General features: G+C 36.4%; 1 protein-coding gene across 1 annotated transcript; it reads left to right on the top strand.

Moving 5' to 3' along the window:
* Positions 1-24,751, top strand: LOC139743974 (lysosome membrane protein 2-like). The gene is made up of 12 exons (XM_071654440.1): positions 1-120; positions 9,307-9,464; positions 9,951-10,092; positions 16,744-16,941; positions 17,530-17,671; positions 18,424-18,493; positions 19,294-19,475; positions 20,316-20,440; positions 21,352-21,425; positions 22,263-22,314; positions 22,772-22,942; positions 24,704-24,751. The coding sequence occupies exons 1-12, from the start codon at positions 1-3 to the stop codon at positions 24,749-24,751; spliced, it is 1,482 nt and encodes a 493-aa protein (XP_071510541.1).
* The last annotated feature ends 891 nt before the right edge of the window (positions 24,752-25,642 follow it).

Genomic DNA, 25,642 nt, shown 5'->3' with positions numbered 1-25,642 from the left:
ATGTGCAAGCCTACGATGACCAAGGTGCTGGTGACCGGCACTGTGGGTGCCGTGCTCCTCGTCTTCGGCTGTGTGCTCATCCCGGTCGGGGAGGACATCGTCAGAGGATTCGTCATTGCGGTAGGACGATCACACTGGTCTGGCTGGCATTGAACTATCATTTGTGTTCTATACAAATATGATTTGAAATAATGTAATATGATGTAATATAATAATAATATAATATAATATAATATTATATATATATATAATATGATATAATAGAATAGAATATAATATAATATATATATGTAGAATACAATATAACATAATGTATCATAACATATATATATATATATATACATGTATATATATCCATGCATACAAACATACGTATATGGGTCCCTATTTGGTGGATGGGGGTGTTCATCTTAGAATAGTGTAAGACTTAGGATATCATTATCATTATCAAAAAAGAATGAGTCTCGAATAAGCCATATTTAGGTCCAACAAGGGTTTTTGTTAACAAAATTTTTGCTTTCGTCATTTTATAGTGTGTACAATGATGTTTTGTTGATTATTAGACAAACATGTTGGAACTAAAAATGGCGCACGCGAGACTCACTCTTCTTCTTCTTCTTCTTCTTCTTCTTCTTCTTCTTCTTATAATGATAATAATAGTTATAGTGATGTACTTACATTAATGATAACCATAACAATAATAACATATTTATGATTATACTATAACACAATGGTTTATACACGTTACAGCTTAGGAAACTAAAAAACCATGAACTAGCCAAAATGCACATGGACAAGCACTCACACAATTGACCAGATACAAATAAATATATGATACTACTATGACACACTTATTATTTAGAAATATTCATTTTCATTCCTCAAAACCATTAAGAAATCAAAATAATGCTCTCTGGCAACGAGCTCTTTTTATGTGTCTGGTCAAGGTTCCTCTATCTACGAATGATTCAATTGGATGTTTGCAAGACAGGAAATCATTCAGAACGTTTTTGATGAGTTGTCATCTGCAATATTGTTTCTGGAAAATTAAGAAAGAATTACTTAATAATTGTTACACGCTTTTCAATCAATTGACTGCTACAGAAGACGTCTCGACCAGTTTATAATGTCAACAGTATGTCTAAGTCTTTTTTTAATGCTTGTGCAATCAGTTTCTAATGTCAGGGAAAATAGAAGGTTCAGCGTTCAGTATGACGAAGCAAGTGCTGGTACAAGCTAATACGGGTGTATCTATTCAACTCTGAAGGGGTAATATTGGCGGCGAGGTGGGTCAGTTGGCACCATGTCTGTTTTGTAATCACGTCGCTCAGGTTTGAGTCCCAGTGAATTTGGCTGAGCAATGTTAATGTGTCATCGTACAGTCAAATCCTGCATCAGTTAATCATTGCAAAGAGTACGGTACAAACTCTTTGGAGTGATCCACCCCCAGTACTCACAACTGGACCCTAATGGAAGACCAAATCGAGCAGCTGATTATGGGCTATCCAGCCATCTTGTCAGATATAAATAATTGAAAACAAACAAAACAAACCCGTTGAAGTGGTGTATCAAAAAATTACAAAGGAAAACAAGCTGGAGTGCCGACCCCTCATAGTCCACCCCTGGTTTACTAACAATAGTCACCTAACGGTATCAACCATGCACGTGGTACCACACGAGAAGAAGGCAGCAGAAGACATAAATACTTATGAAGTCGTAGATATATCACAAGTAAACATTGATAAAGTTTGTTTCACTTTTCGTCGATCATGTTACATCAATTTTATCCAAGCATATCTTCCCTTTCTTAGATGACTGTCGATGTAGGTACATACATCTATCACCAGTAAACAGTTTGTTTTGTCTGCTGAGTGCACGCCATATAGAAATACATTGTAAATGCTTGTTCCTACTGGTATTTACTGTTTTATCTCAATCGACATTACACTCAAAACATGGACTATAGTCTCACATTTACGTTCACTATTTGATGCATTATTTTAGAAGTCTTACACGTTGATGGGAGGGAAAGTAGAAAAATAAATCATTTCAGAAGTTTGTCTCCTTGTCTAGAATAATTCATTGCAAATTTAAAAGTATAGATGCCAACTTTACCGTCAATAAAAAGATGGACACTACTTCCTCTAGTGGGGTGGCTTAGTGACAAATATACTCATAATCGTGACACGCCGGACAAAAGTGTCATTTTTTCCTCAGACATTTGTATATATATGAGGATCAAAATTAGGGGGTGCTCCAAGAAATCCGCTAACAGAAAAAATGAGAAAATGCCCTTAATTTGTACATAACAATAATATCTGAATTCAAAGACTATACACAGGGCATTCGCCAGGTTTCTGTACAATGCAATGCAATTTACATGGTTGCTAGTCTTAAAATTCAGACCCATAATACGACATATTATGTGCATGTTTACAGTAATAAACCATTTTTACTGGTTTTCCTATGGTAACAGGTGGTTAGTCTGTGTTGCAGACCTGAGGGAGGTGTGTTGGAATAGTCCAGTTTTCTTAAGCACCTTTTCATTAAATAATTTGATATGATTTCTGGTAAAGGATTTTTTTTAGTACTGTCTACCTCCTGTAGAGAAATGGCAAAGAGTGACATATGACTCTGGCTCAGATACTTTAAATCTTGGGCAATGACTGAGCCAGGTGTAGGACTATGTCACAGCTCATTTTTTCTCCCAGAACTACTAGTTTACCAGTAGAAGAGCTGCATATTCCATTGAGAACTTAAGGTTTTGGGTATTGCCGTACATATTTCCTAACAAATTTAACCCGTTTCCTCCAAGATTGTGTGAATTCCATAGGTTTAGCGCAGGGATTACCTGGTTCCCGTAAGCGATTTTTATAGTCCGCACTTCCCCTCTCTATATGTTTCTTATTTCTTATGGGGGTTATTCAAATGTTTAAAAAGGTTAAAAGTCTGTTTTCATAGATGAAGTTGAATTTAGACAATTTGAATATTTTTAAAAATATATTGATATTTGTAATTTCACTCATAAAGACTTAAAGCGGTTTGAATATTTTTGGTCTGATAGCTATGTATAGACATGTTATTAAAAAGTAAGTGCAATGTTTGATTGGTTCACATTATCCAAAGAGGGTGGGATGTAGTTGGCTGGTGAACAAAGTCTATGGGGAAGTTTAAAAAGTTGATAGAAATAAAACAAAATCGGCATAGATCTAAATCACAATATAATAGACAAATTCCCGACCCCAAAGGCGGTTGATTCTATGATGCTTTATGTCAAAATACATTCCACCCAAAATACCTGTGATTGATAGGAGGAAAAAGTATAGTACATTAAAAACAATATAGTTCAACTAACCCCATTAGTCCACCAGCAGCATAATGAAATGATTGTTAAGTTTTATCGCCTTGTCAATTGAAGATGATGTTACATAATGACAATTATCAAAGTCAGCTAGATCTACTAGTATATCAAGAAACCAAAAAGAAGGGGTGGGGTGGGGTGGGGAGAGAAGAATGAAGTAAGTTATTAGTATCTGTAGTTTTGGTTTTCAGTATATTCATTTTAATTTCCTTAATTTCCGTTAGGTCATCATGGATTGGAGCATTTGTGTACTAGTAATCTGCCAGGAACAAACACAAGAAAAACTTGAAGGTCCTATATATACACATTTGGGAGAGTGACTTGAAAAAAATGTTCAGGATATCACATTTTATGCATAATATGTGTAGGTCTGGGGGCATTTCATGAAGCATTTTGTCCGACAAGTTGTCGGACAAATTTGCTCTTTGCCAATCAGATGCAAGGATTTCTGTAGTTTGTAACAGTTTGTCAGAAAAATATCTGACCAAACTGCTTCATGAAATGCCCCCCTGTTGTATCACAAGACATCCTACCATATACAGTTTTTGCAATCAAAGCAAACACATAAAGAGATATCAGTATTTTTCTCATTAAAGCATAAATGCGGACGGTTTAGTCTGGAAAATGTTATCATAGAAATATTGTTCACATTTTGTGTTATTAACAAAGCTTAACATTGATTATACAGATTCATTTTTTACAGAGGTTCTTTCTATCCGTAACTCACACTCAACCCGTTGAGGAAGGTTTGATTTTGCTACAACACGCATTTCCCATAGACACTTGCCCGAGTATACTCGGGACTCGTCCTCAACGGGTTAAGAATAATTTTCAAGCACTAATTTTGAGTTTTTGCCTTTAATTATCCACAAAAAGGAGGACTCAATGCATAAAAGGTGTATAGGAATGCTTTATTTTTGGAAAATGTTGAGGAGATCAGGAAAATTATATATATATATTGATGTAGATTTTGGACCTGAAGGAGCAGTTGAAGCATTCTTAAGAAACAATGCCTTGTGGCATCGTTCTTATCATCAAAAATTAATAATGACAAACTCAAATGAAAATTGGAGGGGGGAAGAAAAGATGAACATAATGACATGAGACAGCTTGGTAAAGATTTAACGCTAAAATAGACAATGCAGCCTCTTTTCTCAGTTCATACTTATACAGAGTGTGTGCTTTCTTTCCAGTACCGGTAATATTATTTAGATAGGTTAGGGGAATCCCTTTGAATTGTGTGATACATCATTTTAAAGCTTACAGTCTGCTCTTTCAGAATCTGTCCTTAAAGGACAAGTCCACCTTCATGCACACGTGGATTCAGTGAATACAACAATATAAGTAGGACACATCACAGAAAGCTTGGAAAAAATCGTACAATCCGTTCAAAAGTTATGATTTTTTAAGGTATCTGCACAGTCGCGGCTGGATGAAAAGACTACTACAGTGTATGATGTCACATGCGCACATTCTAAGGAAAATAAAATGAGAATTTCACAAAACCATACTTTTTGAATAAAGTTCACATAGTTTCTTTGACTTGCTACTGACGTATGTCAAGGGTAATATTAATCCCCCTGCCTTCTGAAAGAGAAGTCGAGTATCCTTTTGTAAGCGAAAATAATTTATGTTGAATTTTCTTTATTCATTCTTTATATCGTTGTACACATGTGACATTACAAGGTATAGTAGTCTTCTCATCCAGCCTCGACTGCATGAGCAGAAACTTCAAAAATTCATAACTTTAGAACGGATTGTCCAATTTTCCTCAAACTCTCACTGATGTGTTCTACTACTGTTGCTGCATTCACTCAACCCACATGCTATAAAGGTGACAAATCTTTGTCTGGCGACTTTTTTGTTGATCAATTATACCAACCCTGACGGAAATCTCTTCAAATTCATAAGTTCTGAAGTCTCCTTTAAGTTTAACCAAAATCTATATATGTAGTTGCCATGGCAACATACCACTTAACACTAATGAAAAGTATTTCAAACCTCTATACATCCCGTCGATCAGTTGTACCTATTCAAATGGAATCTCTTCCAAACTGGAAAATAGCCTCCTGTAAACTAACTTCAATTAAAAACCCTAGTTTTGGGTTGCCATGGCAACGCACAAATCAACAATTATATTTGACCCCTGGTTTATACTCTTGGTACCTTCTATACAACGTTCATATCAAATTTTGTGAAAATTGAATCTTCCTACCTGGAGAAATAAACAAAAACATGATTTTTAGAAAAAGTTTATTGACCTTTGACCTTTTGAAAATTCACTCCAAATTCCATCAAAATATTTTACTTGTTCTCAATATTCTTCCTGCCAAGTTTTATCCAGATTGGATATTCCTGACCTGAGAAATAGCCAAAAAACCTATTTCACAAATAAAGGTCATTGACCTTTGACCTCTGACCTCCTTCCCAGCATCAATTTTCTTGGAGCACCCTATTTTTTGAAAAGGTACATCATGAAGTACCTTTGGTGAAAAAATCATGCTTTTGTCCGCCGTGTCACGATAATTTCACTAAGCCACCCCACTACTCTGAATGGCCCTGTGGTAGCCGAAGTGTTCCCTGCACAGTCCCTAAAGCCTCCAATCTCGATTATGTCTATATTCCCACATTTAAATGTACTCGTTGGTTTAATATTGATAAGAAACGTCAATTCTGTAAACTTCACTGGAGTCTAAACGAGGTTTCGTGTATCTGCCGTCTAAGAAATGTAACCTGTTTCACTGCAATCCCAAAAATTGCGAGGAACGTCTTGTTTGCTTGTTTGTTTGTTTAGTTCAAATTTTGCTTATTTGTATTGCGAGCTTGACCACAATTAGTCCTGTTTTGCGTTGTTATTTTGTGGGGATTTTTTTTTTATTGGAGATTATTTGAGAATCACATCAGGAATTTACCTTCATTGATATAGCATCTCCTCAGTTGTCATGAAACTAACGATTTTGATTCTTTATGACTCTTCCTTACTTGGTTTTCGTGTATCGATACTTTGTGTCCTCTACATGATGTATGGAGAACTCGTCCATTGCAGTCACGGGTGTGAGCCCGTATAGGTGTCAGTTTTCCAGAGCTTCACTTTGTACCGTATCCTAATTTGCAGGAATATTATTTTCAATAACAACAGCAACAGCAACAACAACAACAACAACATATTTATAAGCAATTTCAAATATTGCCATCATGCATGTCATGAGGACTCTTTCAATCTAAGTTAAAGGTTAAGAACTCCACTCATCCTATTCGTATCACAAAATCAAACATCACCGCCAAAACAATAAACTTTACTCCTCTATAATTATTACTGTCATAACCAAGACCCACTAAGTATCAATTTTATGTGATAGGTCTCGTTGGATAAAGAAAGTCGGTCATTGGCAAATACAGGCTGAAGTGTTTCTAAAAATATTAGATTCGACAAACACGAGCGGCCACTTTTGTGCTATAGTCTATAGTGTAGGATTGCTTTCCTGTTAGATATCTCAGTAAACTTAAACTCTGAACTTCCATCAGAAATATCTCTTATAAGCAGTCAGCTATAGAATGAAGGGGGATGGAAACTCACTTCTGCATAGAACATAAAGGAAGAGTAATACCAATATCGATTTTACTGTCAGGCCTTACCTTTAATAAACTTGGTACCTTTTTAGTGTCTTGACCCTATACATTAATTGCTTAGAATTATGTAAGTAAGCAGTGAAGTTCTGTATCAACGATTACCTTAGCAACAACCAATCAGCTTCAAGGACACCAACATTTGTTAATTCGTTGGTTGCAGTGATTAGAAGTTACCATTGCTGTGACGGATACCATTGTTTATCAAGTAACCTTGCTGGTAATGCAATTTCTCAATTCAATGTAGGCACCTAATTATGCTGATTTAAAAAAAAAACAATTGATGGAATTGGGAACCGGAAAAGCTATACTTGACAACTGCGCTCTTGCGTAGTCCACTTTAATACCTGTGAAAATCAACATATTATCTTCGAGCGGTCATTTTACTTTGTTGTAAACACACATACACATCCCACACACCCATATATTTATACCGGTTTATAAAACAGTATATATCATATTGAAACAAGGAAGGGAAAACTGACCAGAAACAAATAATAATGAATAGTGAAAACTTTGAGCAAAGAAAATGGGTTTTCATCCCGATGAAAACCCATTTCGATTATGTCTATATTCCCACATTTAAATGTACTCGTTGGTTTAATATTGATAAGAAACGTCAATTCTGTAAACTTCACTGGAGTCTAAACGAGGTTTCGTGTATCTGCCGTCTAAGAAATGTAACCTGTTTCACTGCAATCCCAAAAATTGCGAGGAACGTCTTGTTTGCTTGTTTGTTTGTTTAGTTCAAATTTTGCTTATTTGTATTGCGAGCTTGACCACAATTAGTCCTGTTTTGCGTTGTTATTTTGTGGGGATTTTTTTTTTATTGGAGATTATTTGAGAATCACATCAGGAATTTACCTTCATTGATATAGCATCTCCTCAGTTGTCATGAAACTAACGATTTTGATTCTTTATGACTCTTCCTTACTTGGTTTTCGTGTATCGATACTTTGTGTCCTCTACATGATGTATGGAGAACTCGTCCATTGCAGTCACGGGTGTGAGCCCGTATAGGTGTCAATTTTCCAGAGCTTCACTTTGTACCGTATCCTAATTTGCAGGAATATTATTTTCAATAACAACAGCAACAGCAACAACAACAACAACAACATATTTATAAGCAATTTCAAATATTGCCATCATGCATGTCATGAGGACTCTTTCAATCTAAGTTAAAGGTTAAGAACTCCACTCATCCTATTCGTATCACAAAATCAAACATCACCGCCAAAACAATAAACTTTACTCCTCTATAATTATTACTGTCATAACCAAGACCCACTAAGTATCAATTTTATGTGATAGGTCTCGTTGGATAAAGAAAGTCGGTCATTGGCAAATACAGGCTGAAGTGTTTCTAAAAATATTAGATTCGACAAACACGAGCGGCCACTTTTGTGCTATAGTCTATAGTGTAGGATTGCTTTCCTGTTAGATATCTCAGTAAGCTTAAACTCTGAACTTCCATCAGAAATATCTCTTATAAGCAGTCAGCTATAGAATGAAGGGGGATGGAAACTCACTTCTGCATAGAACATAAAGGAAGAGTAATACCAATATCGATTTTACTGTCAGGCCTTACCTTTAATAAACTTGGTACCTTTTTAGTGTCTTGACCCTATACATTAATTGCTTAGAATTATGTAAGTAAGCAGTGAAGTTCTGTATCAACGATTACCTTAGCAACAACCAATCAGCTTCAAGGACACCAACATTTGTTAATTCGTTGGTTGCAGTGATTAGAAGTTACCATTGCTGTGACGGATACCATTGTTTATCAAGTAACCTTGCTGGTAATGCAATTTCTCAATTCAATGTAGGCACCTAATTATGCTGATTTAAAAAAAAAAAACAATTGATGGAATTGGGAACCGGAAAAGCTATACTTGACAACTGCGCTCTTGCGTAGTCCACTTTAATACCTGTGAAAATCAACATATTATCTTCGAGCGGTCATTTTACTTTGTTGTAAACACACATACACATCCCACACACCCATATATTTATACCGGTTTATAAAACAGTATATATCATATTGAAACAAGGAAGGGAAAACTGACCAGAAACAAATAATAATGAATAGTGAAAACTTTGAGCAAAGAAAATGGGTTTTCATCCCGATGAAAACCCATTTTCTTTGCTCAGAGTTTTCACTATATATATATATATATATATATATATATATATATGTGCGTGTATGTTAACGATTGTGTCAGCATTATGGCAATTTCACAGACATACTTTTTCCTCAATTTCTTTGGCAGTATTTTTTTAATCTTCTTTATCCCCCTTATACGAATTTGCTTACACAGGATGTTGTCATAGAAAATGGTACCACGGCCTACGAATCATGGCTGGTGCCGCCAACGCCTGTCTTTATGCAGTTCTGGTTCTGGGACCTGACAAACCCGGAAGAGTTCTTAAACGGCGGTGTGCCCTTCTTGGAGGAGAAAGGTCCCTATACCTACCAGTACGTTACATATACTTCTATAACCTCGAGATCTGAACGTCTGGGTTGATTGTAGTACATGCATTACAGATACTGACTGTGACTGCAAGTAATTTATACGGTTGCTAACGGATAGAAAGAAGTATTTCAGTTGCCTTACAGATAGCGAATGCATGAATTGATTATTAAAAAGTATTTTTCTGAGAGAAGTTACAGAAACGAAAAAAAGTCTTCACGTACTTGTATAGCCTTAGGTATAGGCTATTCAACAATCGAATACAAAAAAAAGATAATGTGCAAACAAAAAAGAAAACAACAACAAATAAAAACAGGTTAAACATGTGTTATCCATGCATTAGGACAATTCGAAGGAATGGACATTGCTTTACTACATTGCTTTACATTTTTATTTCTACGGTATGTCACGCCTTGAACCTCATATCTCTAAAGAGAAATGAATTCCATGTGTAAATGCTTTTTGTATGACGTAATTTTAAATTTGTGAAGGGAATTCCGGGCCAAGGAGAACATCACGTGGAATGAAGATAACACGGTATCCTTCAACCCAAAGACCAAGTACGTCTTCAGGGAAGATCTATCCGTGGGACCAGATACGGATCTTTTCACCACCGTCAATTTACCTGCCATTGTAAGTTTCCGTGCCAGTGCGTTTGTATTATCGTCTCTGAATAGTGAAAAAATATTATGCTTGAGCTTAAAAGACGTAATTATGATCCGTAAGACGATCAATACCTTCCCATTTCAAATGAAATAAAAGACAAGCAAATCAAATTATTATCATTCTTTCGTTTTACTCTATTTATGATAATTGTGATTACTTTCGTTTTGCTCTATTTAGTATGATTATTTTCGTTTTACTGTATTGAGTATAATTACTTTCGTACTCTATGCAATATAATTACCCGGTTCTCATATTTTTGAATTCGTTATGAACTTGATGATAGATATGCTCGTATACTTGTGTATAATAAATAATGTCAGGGTTTGTTTGTTTTTTACCTGGTCCTAATTTATGTTCTTCTTCGTCTTCTTTCTCTTCTTTTATACTTCTTTTGCCCTTTGTACCTTGCTATATTAGCTTTCATAATACTTATGTCATTAGCACTCTGTGTCCTATCTCCATTGCGAGACGTATTCCAATTAGCGTGTGTTTCCTTGGACCCGCAGTTACAAGCTATGCTTTTGCGGTTCCTTCATATTTTACATCTTACTGTGAATATTATTTTAGGTAGAAATCCTACGCTGACACGCTTTTTCGTCATAATCCACTGTATATTATATTTCGTATCTTGTTTGTTTGTTGTCTGTTTAGTATATGCATCATATCAACAATCAATGTGAAGTAAGATATGAAAATAAATGTGTCTGAAACTGTCCACTGATCAGTCTCGAGTGAAAGACAGGTGCAGTTTAAGCAATTCATTTCATTTCAATTCAATTCAATTCAATTCAATTTCAATTCAGTTGAATTCAATCCAATTTCAATTCAGTTGAATTCAATTCAATTCAATTCATTTTCAATTCAGTTGAATTCAATTCAATTCAATTCATTTTCAATTCAGTTGAATTCAATTTCGATTCAGTTGAATTCAATTCAATTCAATTTCGATTCAATTCAATTCAATTCAATGAGGACAAGAAAGGAGTAGATGGGTGATGGTACGGCAAAAGTAGGTTAACATTTAAAGGTCTTGCGAGATGCAGAGGAAAGAGAGGGTAGTGCGTCATGGATGTAACGCCTTAAGCTTCTCTACAAAGAAAAATGTCGGCTCTTCATGGAAACTACGACCTTAATATGTGATAAGTAACTATTTTTCCTGGGAAGAACAAATGTGAACTCATGAAGAACTTAGTGTTGGAAATAACGTGAAGTTTGCGACCTTTTTGTGAAGGACGGCAACATGAATGAATGTGCCGTCGTCTACTGAGGAGTCCTGCTAGTCCCACATGCACTACCAACGGCTCCAAGAAAGCAGTGACTCTGTGAGTATCCTACATGTGAGACTCTGACATTGTTGTTACGACTTCATTGCAACATCAGCCTTCTGCTCCTATTTCTGAGACTCTCATAATTTGCAACCTCATACCGGATATATGCTATACGCACATACTTTATTTGCAACTTTGCTGTACCCCAAGTACCTGGTCACTTTGGAAACTGATGCTCTTTTTGGATAGTGCCGACCCCGAAGACAAGTGTTCCTGAATAAAATTACACATTCAGCAGTTGTTTCACTATTTGGTGCGTGACCAATAGAAATTTGACAATTCGATTTCAATTAACACTGAAGTGTAACTGTATCCTGTACTGCTTATCAAAGTTCTGTATTTGCATCAATTACATTCGGGAACTCCATTTCCAAAATGGCGACTGACGAATCGACACAAGAATCAACACATAGGCTGATTGAGGAGATGTTCGCGCGCTTTAAGGCCGAGAACAAGGATATGCTTCGTTCTATTCAAGCAACAATTGAGGATTCAGTCCAAAAGGAATTCTCCAAATTGCACGATCGCCTGGATGAGCAGCAAAGCAAGCTCATGGATTTGGAACGTGAGAACACAACTTTGGCGCAGGAGATCAAGAGTCTCAGGAGTATTGTTGACAGGCAGCAGAGCGAACTCGGCAATCTTCGTCACTCCTCGGATGAGCTCGAGCAATACTCGAGAAGAAACTGCCTCCAGTTCTTCGGGATCGCCGAAAGTACAAAGGAATCCACAGATGACATTGTCTGCGACATTGTCAACAAGCGGCTGGGGGTTACCATGACAGCAAGTGACATAGACCGTTCGCATCGAATTGGGAACCCGAACAAAGCGCCCGCATCCATCAATGGACCGCACGGAATGAAACGGCCACGTCCAATCGTAGTCAAGTTTGTGTCATACAGGACCAGGCAATTAGTCATCTCAAATCGCCGTCGATTGAAAGGCTCTGGTGTCGTCATACAGGAACATCTGACGAAAGTGAATCGCGAACTCCTCAACAATGTACAAAAACACCCGAAAGTGGAAACTGCTTGGACAAGCGATGGTCGAGTGATTGCGAAGGTCAAAGCGACAAACAACAGAACAATAAACAGAATGATTCGCAACGCATCTGACCTTTCTTCCCTCTAAAGCTTTCATGATTTGCATCCATGTGCTGACTTCATGTCGATTTTTGCCTCCAAATAAGTCTGCTGTCTTTTTTGACTATCAATACTCGACGTCCTTTTGTAATAATTTTCTGCCTTTTCATATTTAAATGGTTATTTTGTAGTTATTGTATTTGTTTTGCATTCATACAAGGCATGCCCGTAAAATTTCCATGTGTTGTTTGTAGAAAATCGGTAAAAAATAATCAATACGCTATGAGATGTGTGTACTGTGATAACTGGGGCCATCTGAAATGTTCTGACATGTCATTAGATTTTTTCGCATCAAATGCTGATTGGATATGTGACAACTGTTTGTGGGATCAATTACCACCTCTTGAATCTCCAGATGTACCCACCATAACACAAAACAGAAGGTGCACATCGTTCCATGACACACTCAGTTCACCCGTGCAAGCCAGTCAAAAGGGGGCAAATGGAGATTCTTTCAAGTGTGAATCAAAAGGGACAGGAAACACTGAATGTAAATTCAACAAGGTGAAGGGTTTTAAGATAGCCCATTTAAATTGTGTGTCACTTTTAAAATATTTTGATGAAATTAGAAATTTTATACTGCGAACCAATATTGATATACTGACTCTTAGTGAGACTCATCTGTCCGCGGACATAGATGATGGTGAACTTGTTGTCCCTGGTTACTGTTTACTGAGGCGTGATAGAAATCGCCATGGCGGGGGTGTAGCTTCTTACGTAAAGAATGAGATCAATTTTGTCGCTAGGCAAGATCTCATTGAGCATAATTCAGAACTGGAAATGATTATTATCGAAATCAAACAAAGTAAGAGCAAACCTTTTTTTGTTATCAATTGGTACCGCCCTCCTAATTCCAAAGCCGAGGTATTTAATGATTTTGAAATTGTTATCAATAACATAGATAATCTAAATGTGGATTATATTTTACTTGGAGATTTAAATTGTGATGCATTGAGTGACAGAAAGTCATGGCAAACTACCAGACTATTTGATATAATGGATTTGTTTAATTGTACTCAGTTAATTTCGCAATATACAAGGGTAACTGCGACCTCCACTACTGCAGTAGATTTGATATTTACTAATTGTCCGGATAAATGTTCTTCTAGCGGAGTCATTGAAATATCACTGTCAGATCATTACATGATATATTGTATTATTGGTAAAACAACCAGTGAACCTCAAGACAACCATCGATATAAGATAAATCGAGATTTTAGACGTTTTAGCCCTGAAGCATTCATCAGTGATGTAAGTGATATTTGTTGGAACTCTGTGTATGAATGCAATTGCCCTCAGGAAGCATATGACATTTTTATATCTTTGTTGATAGAAGTCATTGATAAGCATGCGCCAGCACACAAGCGGAGGGTAAGAACAAAAGAATCACCGTGGATGACGAAAGATATTCTAACTTCGATTCGCTCCCGGGATCGCCTTAAAGCTAAAGCCAAAAAGAGTAATTCTACGCATGACTGGGATATTTACAAAAGGGCACGCAATGATGTAACTGAGGCCGTTCGGAAAGCTAAAAGGGAATTCATAACCAAGAAGATTAACTCAGCTAAACACAGTTCCAAAGAAATATGGAACTCGCTGAAGTATATAACGCCAAATAAGAAAAATAGTCAGCCTATAAATAGCATTATGATCGATAATGTGCCTACTCACGGCAAAGAGCTGGCGAATGCTTTCAATGAGTTCTTCATAAACATTGGTACTAGTGTTCAGAACGGAAGTCATGAATCAAAGGCAGCTGATCATTTTGAAAAAGTAACATCAAATTTTGTTTTTAATACCGTTTCAGTTATTGATGTCATGAAACTTTTGACCGCTCTGCCATGTGATAAGGCGACCGGACCCGATGATGTACCAGCCAAAGTTATCCCTCCCATAGCACACATTATTGCGTCACCACTTACTCATGTTATAAATCGATCCTTTGATGAAGGCATTTTACCACATCAATGGAAAATAGCTCGAGCGACCCCCATATTCAAAGGTGGTGACAAAAGTATTTTGGGTAATTACCGGCCAATATCGGTTATCTCTGTAATTGGAAAAATAATGGAGAAAATTGTTTGTAACCAGGTACAACATTATCTATTACAGAATAATATACTTTCCAACTGCCAGTCCGGCTTTAGACGAAATTTTTCTACACAGACTGCTCTTCTTAATGTAACAGAAAATTGGTTCTCAGCGATAGATAAAGGGGAATTAGTTGGTGTTGTTATGGTAGACCTGAAAAAGGCGTTTGACACTGTGGATCACGCAATATTATTGCATAAATTGAAATTGTATGGTTTTGATGATAAAGAAGTAAAGTGGTTCGAAAATTATTTGTGCTGTCAAAGTAAACAATTTACATGTATAAATGGCATTTCATCCTCTGTGAGAAATGTAACCTGTGGTGTACCCCAAGGCTCGCTCCTCGGGCCGCTGTTATTTCTATTATATACAAATGACCTCCCTATCAAAGTACAAAAGTGTAAACTGTCTTTATATGCAGATGACACGTGTTTGTTTTATTCAAATAAGGACCCAAACGTAATATATGACATGATTAATTATGATTTGAAGATTATTTCAAAGTGGTTGAACGTTAACAAGTTGGTTTTAAATGTTGCAAAGTGTGAAAATATGTTAATTGGTAGTAAACAAAGATTGAAGAAATGGAACAATATAAGTGGTGATTCTTGTGTGTATATAAATGACACACCTATTACGAAAGTGAATGTTTGTAAATATTTGGGAGTTTATATTGATGAGAATTTATCATGGAATAGACATATTGAATATCTGAAATCAAAAGTAGTGAAGAATCTGTATCTATTAAAAAGAATACGATATTTCATTACTCAGAAAACAGCTGAATTATTTTACAAATTTGTCATTCAAGCTCATTTTGATTATTGTTCTGTGGTGTGGGGAAACACCAACAAAACAAATTTAGATAAGTTGCAATCTCTACAAAACCGATCCTTGAGGGCAGTGTTGAAAGTGAACCAGTTATTCCCAAGTAGATTATTGTATTCTTCATTGAAATTAGATCGATAGCACATTCGCAGATCAAAGCATTTAGCTCAAGTTATGTATCGATGTGTTCATCATACTGCCCCACCGTATTTGAATCAACTTTTTAGAGTACGTCAATCACATTATGCCACAAGGTCGGGCCACATGCAATTGAATATTACACGCCCTAAAACAGATTATGGTAAAAGATGTTTTGTATATAAAGGTGCTTCTTTATGGAATGATTTAGTTCGACATGTTTCTTCTGATGTTTCCATTGATACATTCAAAAAACAATTACATAAATACATAAAATAAGTATAAATATAGGATGCTTAACCGGATGGAGTTTAAGCCATTCCCTTTTTTTACTTATCAATTCACAGTCAAAATATCTCAGCAATACCGATTCTCTTCTGTATTTGAAATTCAGTGTCACATGCCCTTATTTTTTTTTCTTCTTTTTCTTTATGTTGTAATTTAAGGCCTTGTAGATAATGTTTTTCTTTCCTTTTCTACTTTTGTATATCTGAAACAAGCTATCATGGTGCATATACCTTGTTTCTTGCTCTTTGCATATTATGTGATGTATATCCTTGTCATACTGTACGTATAATGTTTGTATTTTTAATCAATGTGTGGACCCCTCTGAAAACCAGCCTTTGGCTGACGAGGGTGTTCCACCCCATGAGTGGAAAATAAAAATTGAATTGAATTGAATTGAGAATTCAAATTCCATTACAGACCAGAACGGTCGCCTAACCTTCGTTGTTCCAAATTACAAGTACGCACTTTATATCTGACCCAGATGTTGAGTAAAGATTCACCAAATCTGCGCAGCATGTTTCAATGAACATTTCAAATTTCACAGATCACCCGAAATCAACATCAATGAGTGTTACTACAGTGCACTTCCCCTATGCAGAAGTCCTCGAGACCGGCAGTTTTCTTTCGCTTTGGCGAAATTTCATTATAACCGAACATAGATGATAATTTGGGACCTGAATTTTAATTTTGTTGTAACGGAAATGACGTAAAGCCGTGTTCTTTATAACGAGAGTGCACTGTATAAGGCTTTTCAAACTCCATCACTGTAATGTATTCACACAAAATCAATGTGTCATTGTCAGACGCTAGCGAACCTGGCTGAGAATGACCCCACCCTGGAGGCGATCGAGTTCGTGCTTAACACGCTGTCCGGTGCGTCCACCGTCATCGAGATCCCAGTGGGCGGGATGATCTGGGGTTACGAGGACGCCTACCTCAAGCTCCTGGAACCCTTTCTGGAGGACTCCGGTATCAGCACCAAGTTCGGCATTTTCATGGGCGTAAGTTTTTGATACAAAAGAATATAGGCTAGACATTCGTCCTGCACTTTTCACAAGAGAAAACAACAAAACAAACAAAATTGAGAATATGTACGGTTTTTGTTTTCTGATACAACGGCATGTATCAATATTTTGTTAAAATTGCTGCTGAGTTTTGTGCTGAGCAAAAAACAACCCAAATATATGATGTAAATTATACTAATTGCTTGAGCTATTTCTAGTCGACGTGAAATATGAAATAGTTTTATGCTATATACTGTCGGATGACGAGAATTAACTTGATCAACACTGCCGTTTTAGGTGTTCAGTCGCCATACGGTCATATGAGTCCATTCCTACACTGAGACATCTTACACTGAAGAAGGTTTTGTCGGCGTGTTCCGGTTGCTTAACGGACATAATTCCAGTAATTTGATCTTCGACCCAACTTTCAAGTCAGATGTTGTTATTTTGTTGCCAAGCAGTCATTATTTTAGGAGAAAAAACAATTTAAAGAAAGAAAGTCGCAGCAGACACAGCAAAATGTCATAATTCAAAAGCTACAGCAGAGTTTTGTTATTTTCTATGTTGGATTTGTTCTTGCACCAGTCCAACGATACACTTGAAGAGACATGGACAGTCAACACGGGCAAGGGAGACATCAACCTCCTAGGCGAGGTGGAGGAATGGGATGGCAAAACCTCTCTCGAATGGTGGTCCACTGACGAAGCTAATATGATCAATGGAACGGGTGAGCCACGAGAGACTACTTAGAACAATATGAGAAAAAATTGATAAATGAATAACTAAATATAATAATAATTATAATAATAATCGTAATGATGATGATGATGATAATAATGATAATGATAATAACAATAATAATAATCGTAATGATCACAATAATGATGGTGATAATGAATAATTTATAGGACTATTGCGACAAATCCATTCTGTGGAGATGCTCAATGCGCATAAATAAGAGCAAAACTGAGACAAAAATAGAAGGGATTTTAATTGTTTTCAATGAGTATTTATGATCAAATGCATGGGAAGCCAAAAATGTCAAGCTATGACAACGCGTTATATCTCGAGCACATTCTCTATGCATGGTGTCACCATGTTCATAGAGCATTAACCTGGGGTTTTATTGCTGCAGAGATTATGATCTTGTCCTTATTGAACCGACAACTCTGAATTCTACAGTACATCTTACAATGTGAAATTAGACAAAACAGGCATAATTGGGCACAGTTTGGAAGGTTTTCTCTTTTTCTTTCTGAGGGTACTTTTGCATCGAGTAATTCATGCGCAACGTCTGTAATAGATAGAGGTGGTGCCAGTGTTGTAGGTTTGTGCGCAAAGGAACCGTCATGGCCACATGATGATAATGAAGAGGATTTTGTACTCAAATCGTGGTAAAGACGTCAAATCATTACACAGACCCTAAGCCTGTGTTGAAATATTGATTGCAAGTACTTTTAACATTCATTCCCAAACCAGATGGAACGGCCTTCCGACCTTTCTTAACTCCCGATGATCAACTTTACGTGTACGTCGACGATCTCTGCAGGTACAGTCTTTTCTTCCTCTGCACTCTTTGTCTCTCTCTAGAACAACTTTGATTTGAACTTTGACTTCTATCATCTTTCTTTATAGGCATAATTTACCATTTTCAGATGAAACAAAAAGCCAGCACTACTTCTTAAAATAGTTAAAAATATGAGTTAGGGATAGAAACACGCACTGTAAAACCAGGGAGGTGGGAGATCCCACCTCCCTGGTAAAACGCTGAATCCGTATAATCAATGTTAAGTATTGTTACCGACACAAAATGTGAACAATAGTAATAATAAAAAATGTTTCCAGACTAAACCGTCTACAGTTATGGTTTATTGAGAAAAATACTGATATCTCCTTATATTTTAGGCTTTATTGCAAAAAAAAAAAATACATGGAAGGATGTTTTGTGATACAACAGACCTACACATATACATCAAATGTGATATCTTGAACATTTTTAAACCACTTTTCCCCAAAGGTATAACGGACCTTTAAATTGAGGTTGAACCACATACAATCTTGCAACATCACAATAGAAATGGAGGAAAAGTGTGAAAAATTGGTTTGATCGTTATCGACGATGTCAAAGGGTGTGCATCTGCATTGAAAAAAAAGCTGATAACACTCATTTCATAATGATTTCATATTAATTTACACGCATTTCATATAAATTCAAATTGTCATCCAGTCATCATTTGATTCCTATATAAAAGTGTGGGATCAAGACATTAGTGTCCATGATATTTCAATCATCTGCTTTAAGGAGTAAAATCACAATGATATGTTGTTGTTTTTTTCCATTCGTGGTAGATCGGGCTTCCTATCGTACGACTACTCCGGCAGTATAAGGGGCATCCCCGTTTCCCATTTCTCGGTTCCGGATCTTCTCTACGCCAACGTCTCGTACTATCCGGACAACCTCGGATTCTGCACGCCTCCTGGCAACTTGCCATGTGTCCCCAATGGGTTGCTAAACGTCTCCAATTGTCAACGTAAGATTTTTCTTATCGAAAAACTATCAATACTTTCAATCTTTCAATACTATCAAAACTATCAATCTTTTTCTGTAAAATGTATACCATTTACTGATTACTTATACTTCACACAATATCATATTCGACGTTGGCTGTAAGATTTCCTCCCGTCTTCCAATAACATTTTGTTTTGTTCTACAGTACTTGTAATAATAGCGAGATATTTGTGTTCTGATGCTGTTTACTTCGGATCAACTCAAATCATTACAACACACCACACTTTGGTTTGTTATAAAAATATACCTATTCTGTTCGTTTCCAGACCTCGTAGTTTACATACTGGTCTACTTATCGAAATTATCGAAAATGCGATACACTCTTAAAATCGGAAAGGAACTCTCTAAAAACAATCGAGTGAAAATTTTCACTCTTAAAGGAGTGAATTCAAAAAAGAGTGAATTTAGAGTAAAATTAGAGTGAAATTGGAGTGAGTTTGTTCATTTTCACTCATTTTAGAGTGACCTCAGGGATCACTCGAAGATTTTGGAGTGATCCCTGAGGTCACTCCAAAATGAGTGAAAATGAACAAATTAACTCAAATTTCACTCCAATTTCACTCTAAATTCACTCTTTTTTTTAATTCACTCCTTTAAGTGTGAATATTTTCACTCGATTTTTTTAAGAGAGAATTAAAAACAATTGTTCATAATCTGTTATTATCCTTAACCATGGGTGGACCAAAGGCGCTTCATAGAAATGATATAAAATAAATGATTTCAAAGGGATGCAGATGTTATGGTGTGTCATGTACCGTAAGGTTTCAGTCATCATGCCCACTGTGTCTTTATCATTACATAGCTGGCAACGCACCAATATATTTTTCTTCGCCGCATTTTCTTTACGGCGATCCGACTCTCTTCGAGGCTGTTCAAGGAATGAATCCAGTGCGTTCCGAACATGAAACATCGTTTGACGTCGAAATGGTAATTACTAAATTAAGGAAAACAAATTCGTTAACTATTGATGATGTAATTGATCTCGATTAGTCCATCACCTTTGATTTGTTTTTGTTGCTGCTTTTTGTGTCGATAGTGCTTTACAAAGCTCAATCTGGGAACCGATAAAGATGATCGAGTCAAGGTGACAAATGCCAGTCCTCGTTGTTAAACCCGTAAAAACAACACTTGATGCAATGAGGTACAGTTTGATGTTAAGAAGGTTGAGTTTATCCACAACGATGAGGACCAAAGAGTGCCTTAGGACACTAATGACAGTGAACTAAAACTCAAATCCTTATTAAGAAACCGAAAGGAGATAGTGGATACCAGAAAGGAACAGTTTCTTTTTTTGATAAATGCTGAGCTGTATCGTTCAAATCTTCCCAACTCTCTTCGAACATTATTTTCACATGAATACGAATAGGAACTGGAATTTCGAATGAAAGAAACTGCGTCATTATGATATAAACTACGTCTAGGTGAAATGTCTATCTAATATTGCTAGTTTCTACGCACTTCTGAGTCATGCAAATACGAAACAATATATGTTTGTGCAGATTCGCAACTCTCTTCGAACATTATTTTCACATGAATACGAATAGAAACTGGAATTTCGACTCACTCTGCGTCATTATGATATAAACTACGTCTTGGTGAAATTTCTATCTAATATTGCTAGTTTCTACGCATTTCTGAGTCATGGAAATACGAAACAATATGTTTGTGCAGATTCGTCAGGACACACTGTGCAGGAGCACAATCAGCCATCATGTCCGCACTGCTTGCTGTGATAGAACTCTTTAAGTCACGCTATAAGACTAACTTTGATACCAGATTGAGATTCAAATGCCTGAATATCTTTAGATTCTTTAGATACTCTGTCTTTCTTTCTGCAGCTAACTGGGATTGCATTTCAGGTGCACAATCGCCTTCAAATTAATGTCAGGGTCGACTCAAATCTTCAAATGAGGTTAGTGAGTCTTTTCAGATATTTAGCGATATGTTTCTTTTACATTTAATATTCCTTCCGTGCAGCCACTTGCTTTTCATCATGAAAAAATCATGAATCATGAAAAAAATGATAGTTCGTCAGTCTTAAGTACTCTTTGTTGCCATGATTCAGAAGAAACACGCTAAGTGAATGTTACACCACGTGGCAGTCTTGCAGCCATGGAACCTTTAGCTTATAATGTATGTATAGGCTCGTCTTGTTCGAGGCCCACAGCTATGTACACAATGTCAAGGGAAAGGTTTACGCTTGGTGCAATTCGTTGTAGGGTTTGCCTTCGTATGATTTTTTGTGTGCACTGATCGGTTTTGATTTCATTTGAATTTAAATTAAATGATTTGATTTAATTTCATCTAATTCAATTCTATTTGATTCGATTGATTAATGTATCATCCTCACAGATAACTTGAAGTACAGATTTCCTGTGATCGCAGTGATGTAATCCCATGGCAATGAATTCAGTACGTTATATAACAACCAAAGACATAACATTATGATATATATATGTTTATATATATATATATATATATATATATATATATATGTATACATATATATATATACATACTGTACACTCAGTAAATCAAAGAGTGCATACAGCTGGAGTCATCATGAGTGGGCCTACATTCATTAATGTAGAATACGTGATACCATTACATGCATCCCATATTAAAAAGATTTTGATTCGACTTTCTGTGTTCACCTGTTCAAGTCCTATTGGACGCTGTCATTCAATGGCCGTTGGGTTTTTCTTTTCTCTAATAATGATCGATATTCTGTCATCTTTTCTTTCAACAGAGACGCGCGGCAAATCAGCGAGGCCTATTTCCCTATTTTTTGGCTGAACGAGGTAATGTTTGCTAAATATAGATAATGCGTCCGAATTCTAGGTATAATTGAGTCTTGGTTATGCCATTGTGTATAAAAGTGTAATAATGCTTGTGTATTTGCCTATGTGCATGCGTGCGTATTTGGTCTCTGTTTAAACAGGTCAAATGAGTTGAATTTTCACATACGTTTAGTGGATTGTTAACCCCTTGGCTAAAATCATTTCACTTTTCTGCTGTTTTCGATGGTATCTTTAATCCAGGTCCTTAGACATGTTAGAAATCAGATTGCGGATTCACTTTTTCTTCAAACACTGAGTATGTACATTTAGAAGCAAATAGCTCTTCTGGTCACTCTGCTATAGCAAAGTTTTTTATACTATATCAAATGTAAACCATATAAAGTTTCCTTCACATATACCATGTCATGATAAATAATTACCTTCATTTTAGATCTATTTATTGCATTTAATTTCGTAGTCGTCAGTGGTGGATGAAGCTAACGCAGATTTCTTCATTAGCGACGCCTTAGTGCCACAATACATCCTCTTCGGGTTGATTGTACTCCTCATCGCCGTAGGTGGAGGGCTTTTCCTTGGTGCCGTCGCCACAGTAATAATCGTCCAGTGCGACAAGCGCCACTATCGAAGAGTAAGCGTCAAACAAACTCCCGCCAACAGCAGTGTGTCTCTCAATACATAAATTTATTGTTGTTGATCTCTGTCGTTCTTCTCCTTATTATTGTTGGTAGGGAGTAGTTAAACTCATGAACGATTACTGCATGGACATACTCTCATTAAACAATGACGAGTTTCTACAGTCTGAAACCACCATTAAGAGTACAATGATACACTCTAAGAAAACTAGTAGGTTCAACTTTGTACCTTTACGTGTGACACAATTATTGTAGCACCTCTACGGGTGCAACTTTCCACCTTTCAGACCAGTGAGCACCTTTAAAGGTGCAATTACGTCACAGGTAAAGGTGCAAAATTGAACCTTTGTTTCTAAGAGTGTATACTTGTTAGTTATGTTCATTCACGAATTTACAAGAAACAACAGATACGCGTACATATTTGAATACTTTTCAAGAGTTAGGTAAAATGTGCTAATACAATGTATTATGCCTTTCCTGAGACTTTTCCATCAATTCCATGTTTTGTGCCATGAAATGGAAGTCTGATATGCTAAGTTTATCTACCATTTTTTGTTGGTCATTGCTTTTTGTTTTCTGTTATTATAATTATAATTATTATTACCAGCATTATTTAGATTATTATTATCATTATTATTATTATCATTATCATTATATTATTATCATTATTATCATTATTACTACTACTACTACTATTATTATCATTATTATCGTTATCATTATTATTATTATTATTATTATTAGTAGTAGTAGTAGTAGTAGTAGTAGTAGTTGTAGAAGTAGTAGTATTGGATGGGCGGCACTGCTTACTTTGAAACCAGGCGAGGTTCATTCGTTGTCACTGTCACGAACGTCATCATCAAAGCTTTTTTTTTTTGCCTCATTATCCTCTTTCCTTGTCTGTTATTTCTATCTGTTTCATGCCATAGTTTGTCGTCTTGTGATTTCGTAGTCTCTGCATGTCGTGGAAGTCATGTGATTAAAATGGCTAGCCCAAAGAGCCCATACAAGATGACACACTATTTTACATCACAGACATTGCTACAAGTGTCTATATACGTGTCTACCCCTTTCCGCTTTATTTTCAATTATGTTTCTGAATTAATTTTGATTGTATACTTTCATTCAAAGTACCTCCATGAGAAAGAGCGATTTCTCTCACAAAAAAGTTGTCAAATCATCGCAATTGCATTTGTTGTATAAGATTAATCTATCAGAGCAATTTCTGTTGCTGTGACTAAGCATGCCAACACTCTCAGCACTGCCAACATATCTGATCACATCAACCACAATTACTATTGCTGCTTCCTCTCCCAGCCTCTGCTACGTTTTCAAAAGTGGGGCCCACTTCCAGGTTTCATGAGCTAACAAGCAAAAAAGTTCTTGAGCCACTTCCGGGTTTCTTGAGCTGACAAGCAAAAAAAAAAAACAAAACAAAAAAAAAAGTCTTCAGCGCAGAAAGAAAGCCTTACGCTCACACTTTAAAGTTCTGATCTATTTCTTTCTAGTGCCACTTATGCACTTCCGGGATAAAAAGTCACCATCCCCCCCCCCCCCCCCCCCCCCCCCCGGGCCCCCGCGCTGGTTTTGTTGACTTCTCTTCCTTGGTTGATTTTGAAATCATTCTTTTTCGTGTACCAACTCGGGTTCCGCCAATCTTTTTTTTTCTCTTTACTCTAATTATCACCCAAAACTTTGCATGCTATATACTCGTTATGTTTGTTTGTCTCTGTATTTTGTGTTTGCTGCACCTGTAGAAAGATTCCCTTTTGGACGGAGAGAAGCGACGCCTGGATACGATGTAACCGGCAGCTTTGCCGGTGATGCAGATGATCTATTTAGTTTCCATGGAAACACATCGAGTTGAAGACCAGTGTCTGGAGAATCCAGGAAACACGTCCTATTTTTTCTTCTTCAAATTCATTACTATTGCATCTAAATATTAAAGTTGTTTACGATTTTTCAGCCTAACTTCTCGTCTACCTGTGGATTGAAAACATCCTAAAGTCAATCTCTTCTGCGTTTTGTATGTTTTAAAGGTGCAATATGTACGCTTTTTGTCCAAACTTTGAAAAAGAAATTCCAGGAAATTTACTGCAGTTCTCTTTGTAAATATCATTGTATATTTAGAATGAATTCCGTTGCGTACTTGCACGTTTGCTCTGTATTTGTTTATTGCATGCAACTTCATCACAGATTTATAGACAGTATTTTCTTTTCTCTTTTGACTCGTGAACAGCAGTAGCATATACCTACAGGGATGGAGACATAGATGATTACCCCCCCCCAAAAAAAAAAAAAAAAACAATGGCAAAACTTAAACAAAAAGCAAATGAGTCAACTTGTATCTTATCGGGCTACTTGCTGTGAACTGGTCAGTAGGAAGTGTAAAAATAAAAGTCTCTGTAAAGTTTATGTTGCAGATCAGCGCTTAAGCAAATCTATTTTTCATTCATCACAGATTGCGAGGGGATGACTCAAAGTGTTGTTGGTAGTATCTATTGCTATCTGTTCTAACTGGTGTAGAACAAACAAAACAAAATCACCTCATTTGCACACATGCATGATAATAGATAGAAGTCTTTGTAAAAATTTTTGAAAATCTCTTTTTCTGTCATTACAAAGGGCATTATAGACATGACTCTAATTATTGCTATAAGTGTTGCCATGTGCTCTAACTGGTGTCGAACAAACCA

The sequence above is a fragment of the Diadema antillarum genome, unplaced genomic scaffold (assembly GCF_040938485.1).
Source record: "Diadema antillarum isolate AM-2024a unplaced genomic scaffold, OU_Dant_1.0 seq00001126_RagTag, whole genome shotgun sequence".
In the NCBI taxonomy this organism is placed as follows: Eukaryota; Metazoa; Echinodermata; class Echinoidea; order Diadematoida; family Diadematidae; genus Diadema; species Diadema antillarum.
Note: the sequence above shows the minus strand (reverse complement) of the source record. Positions and strands in the feature narration are given on the sequence as shown.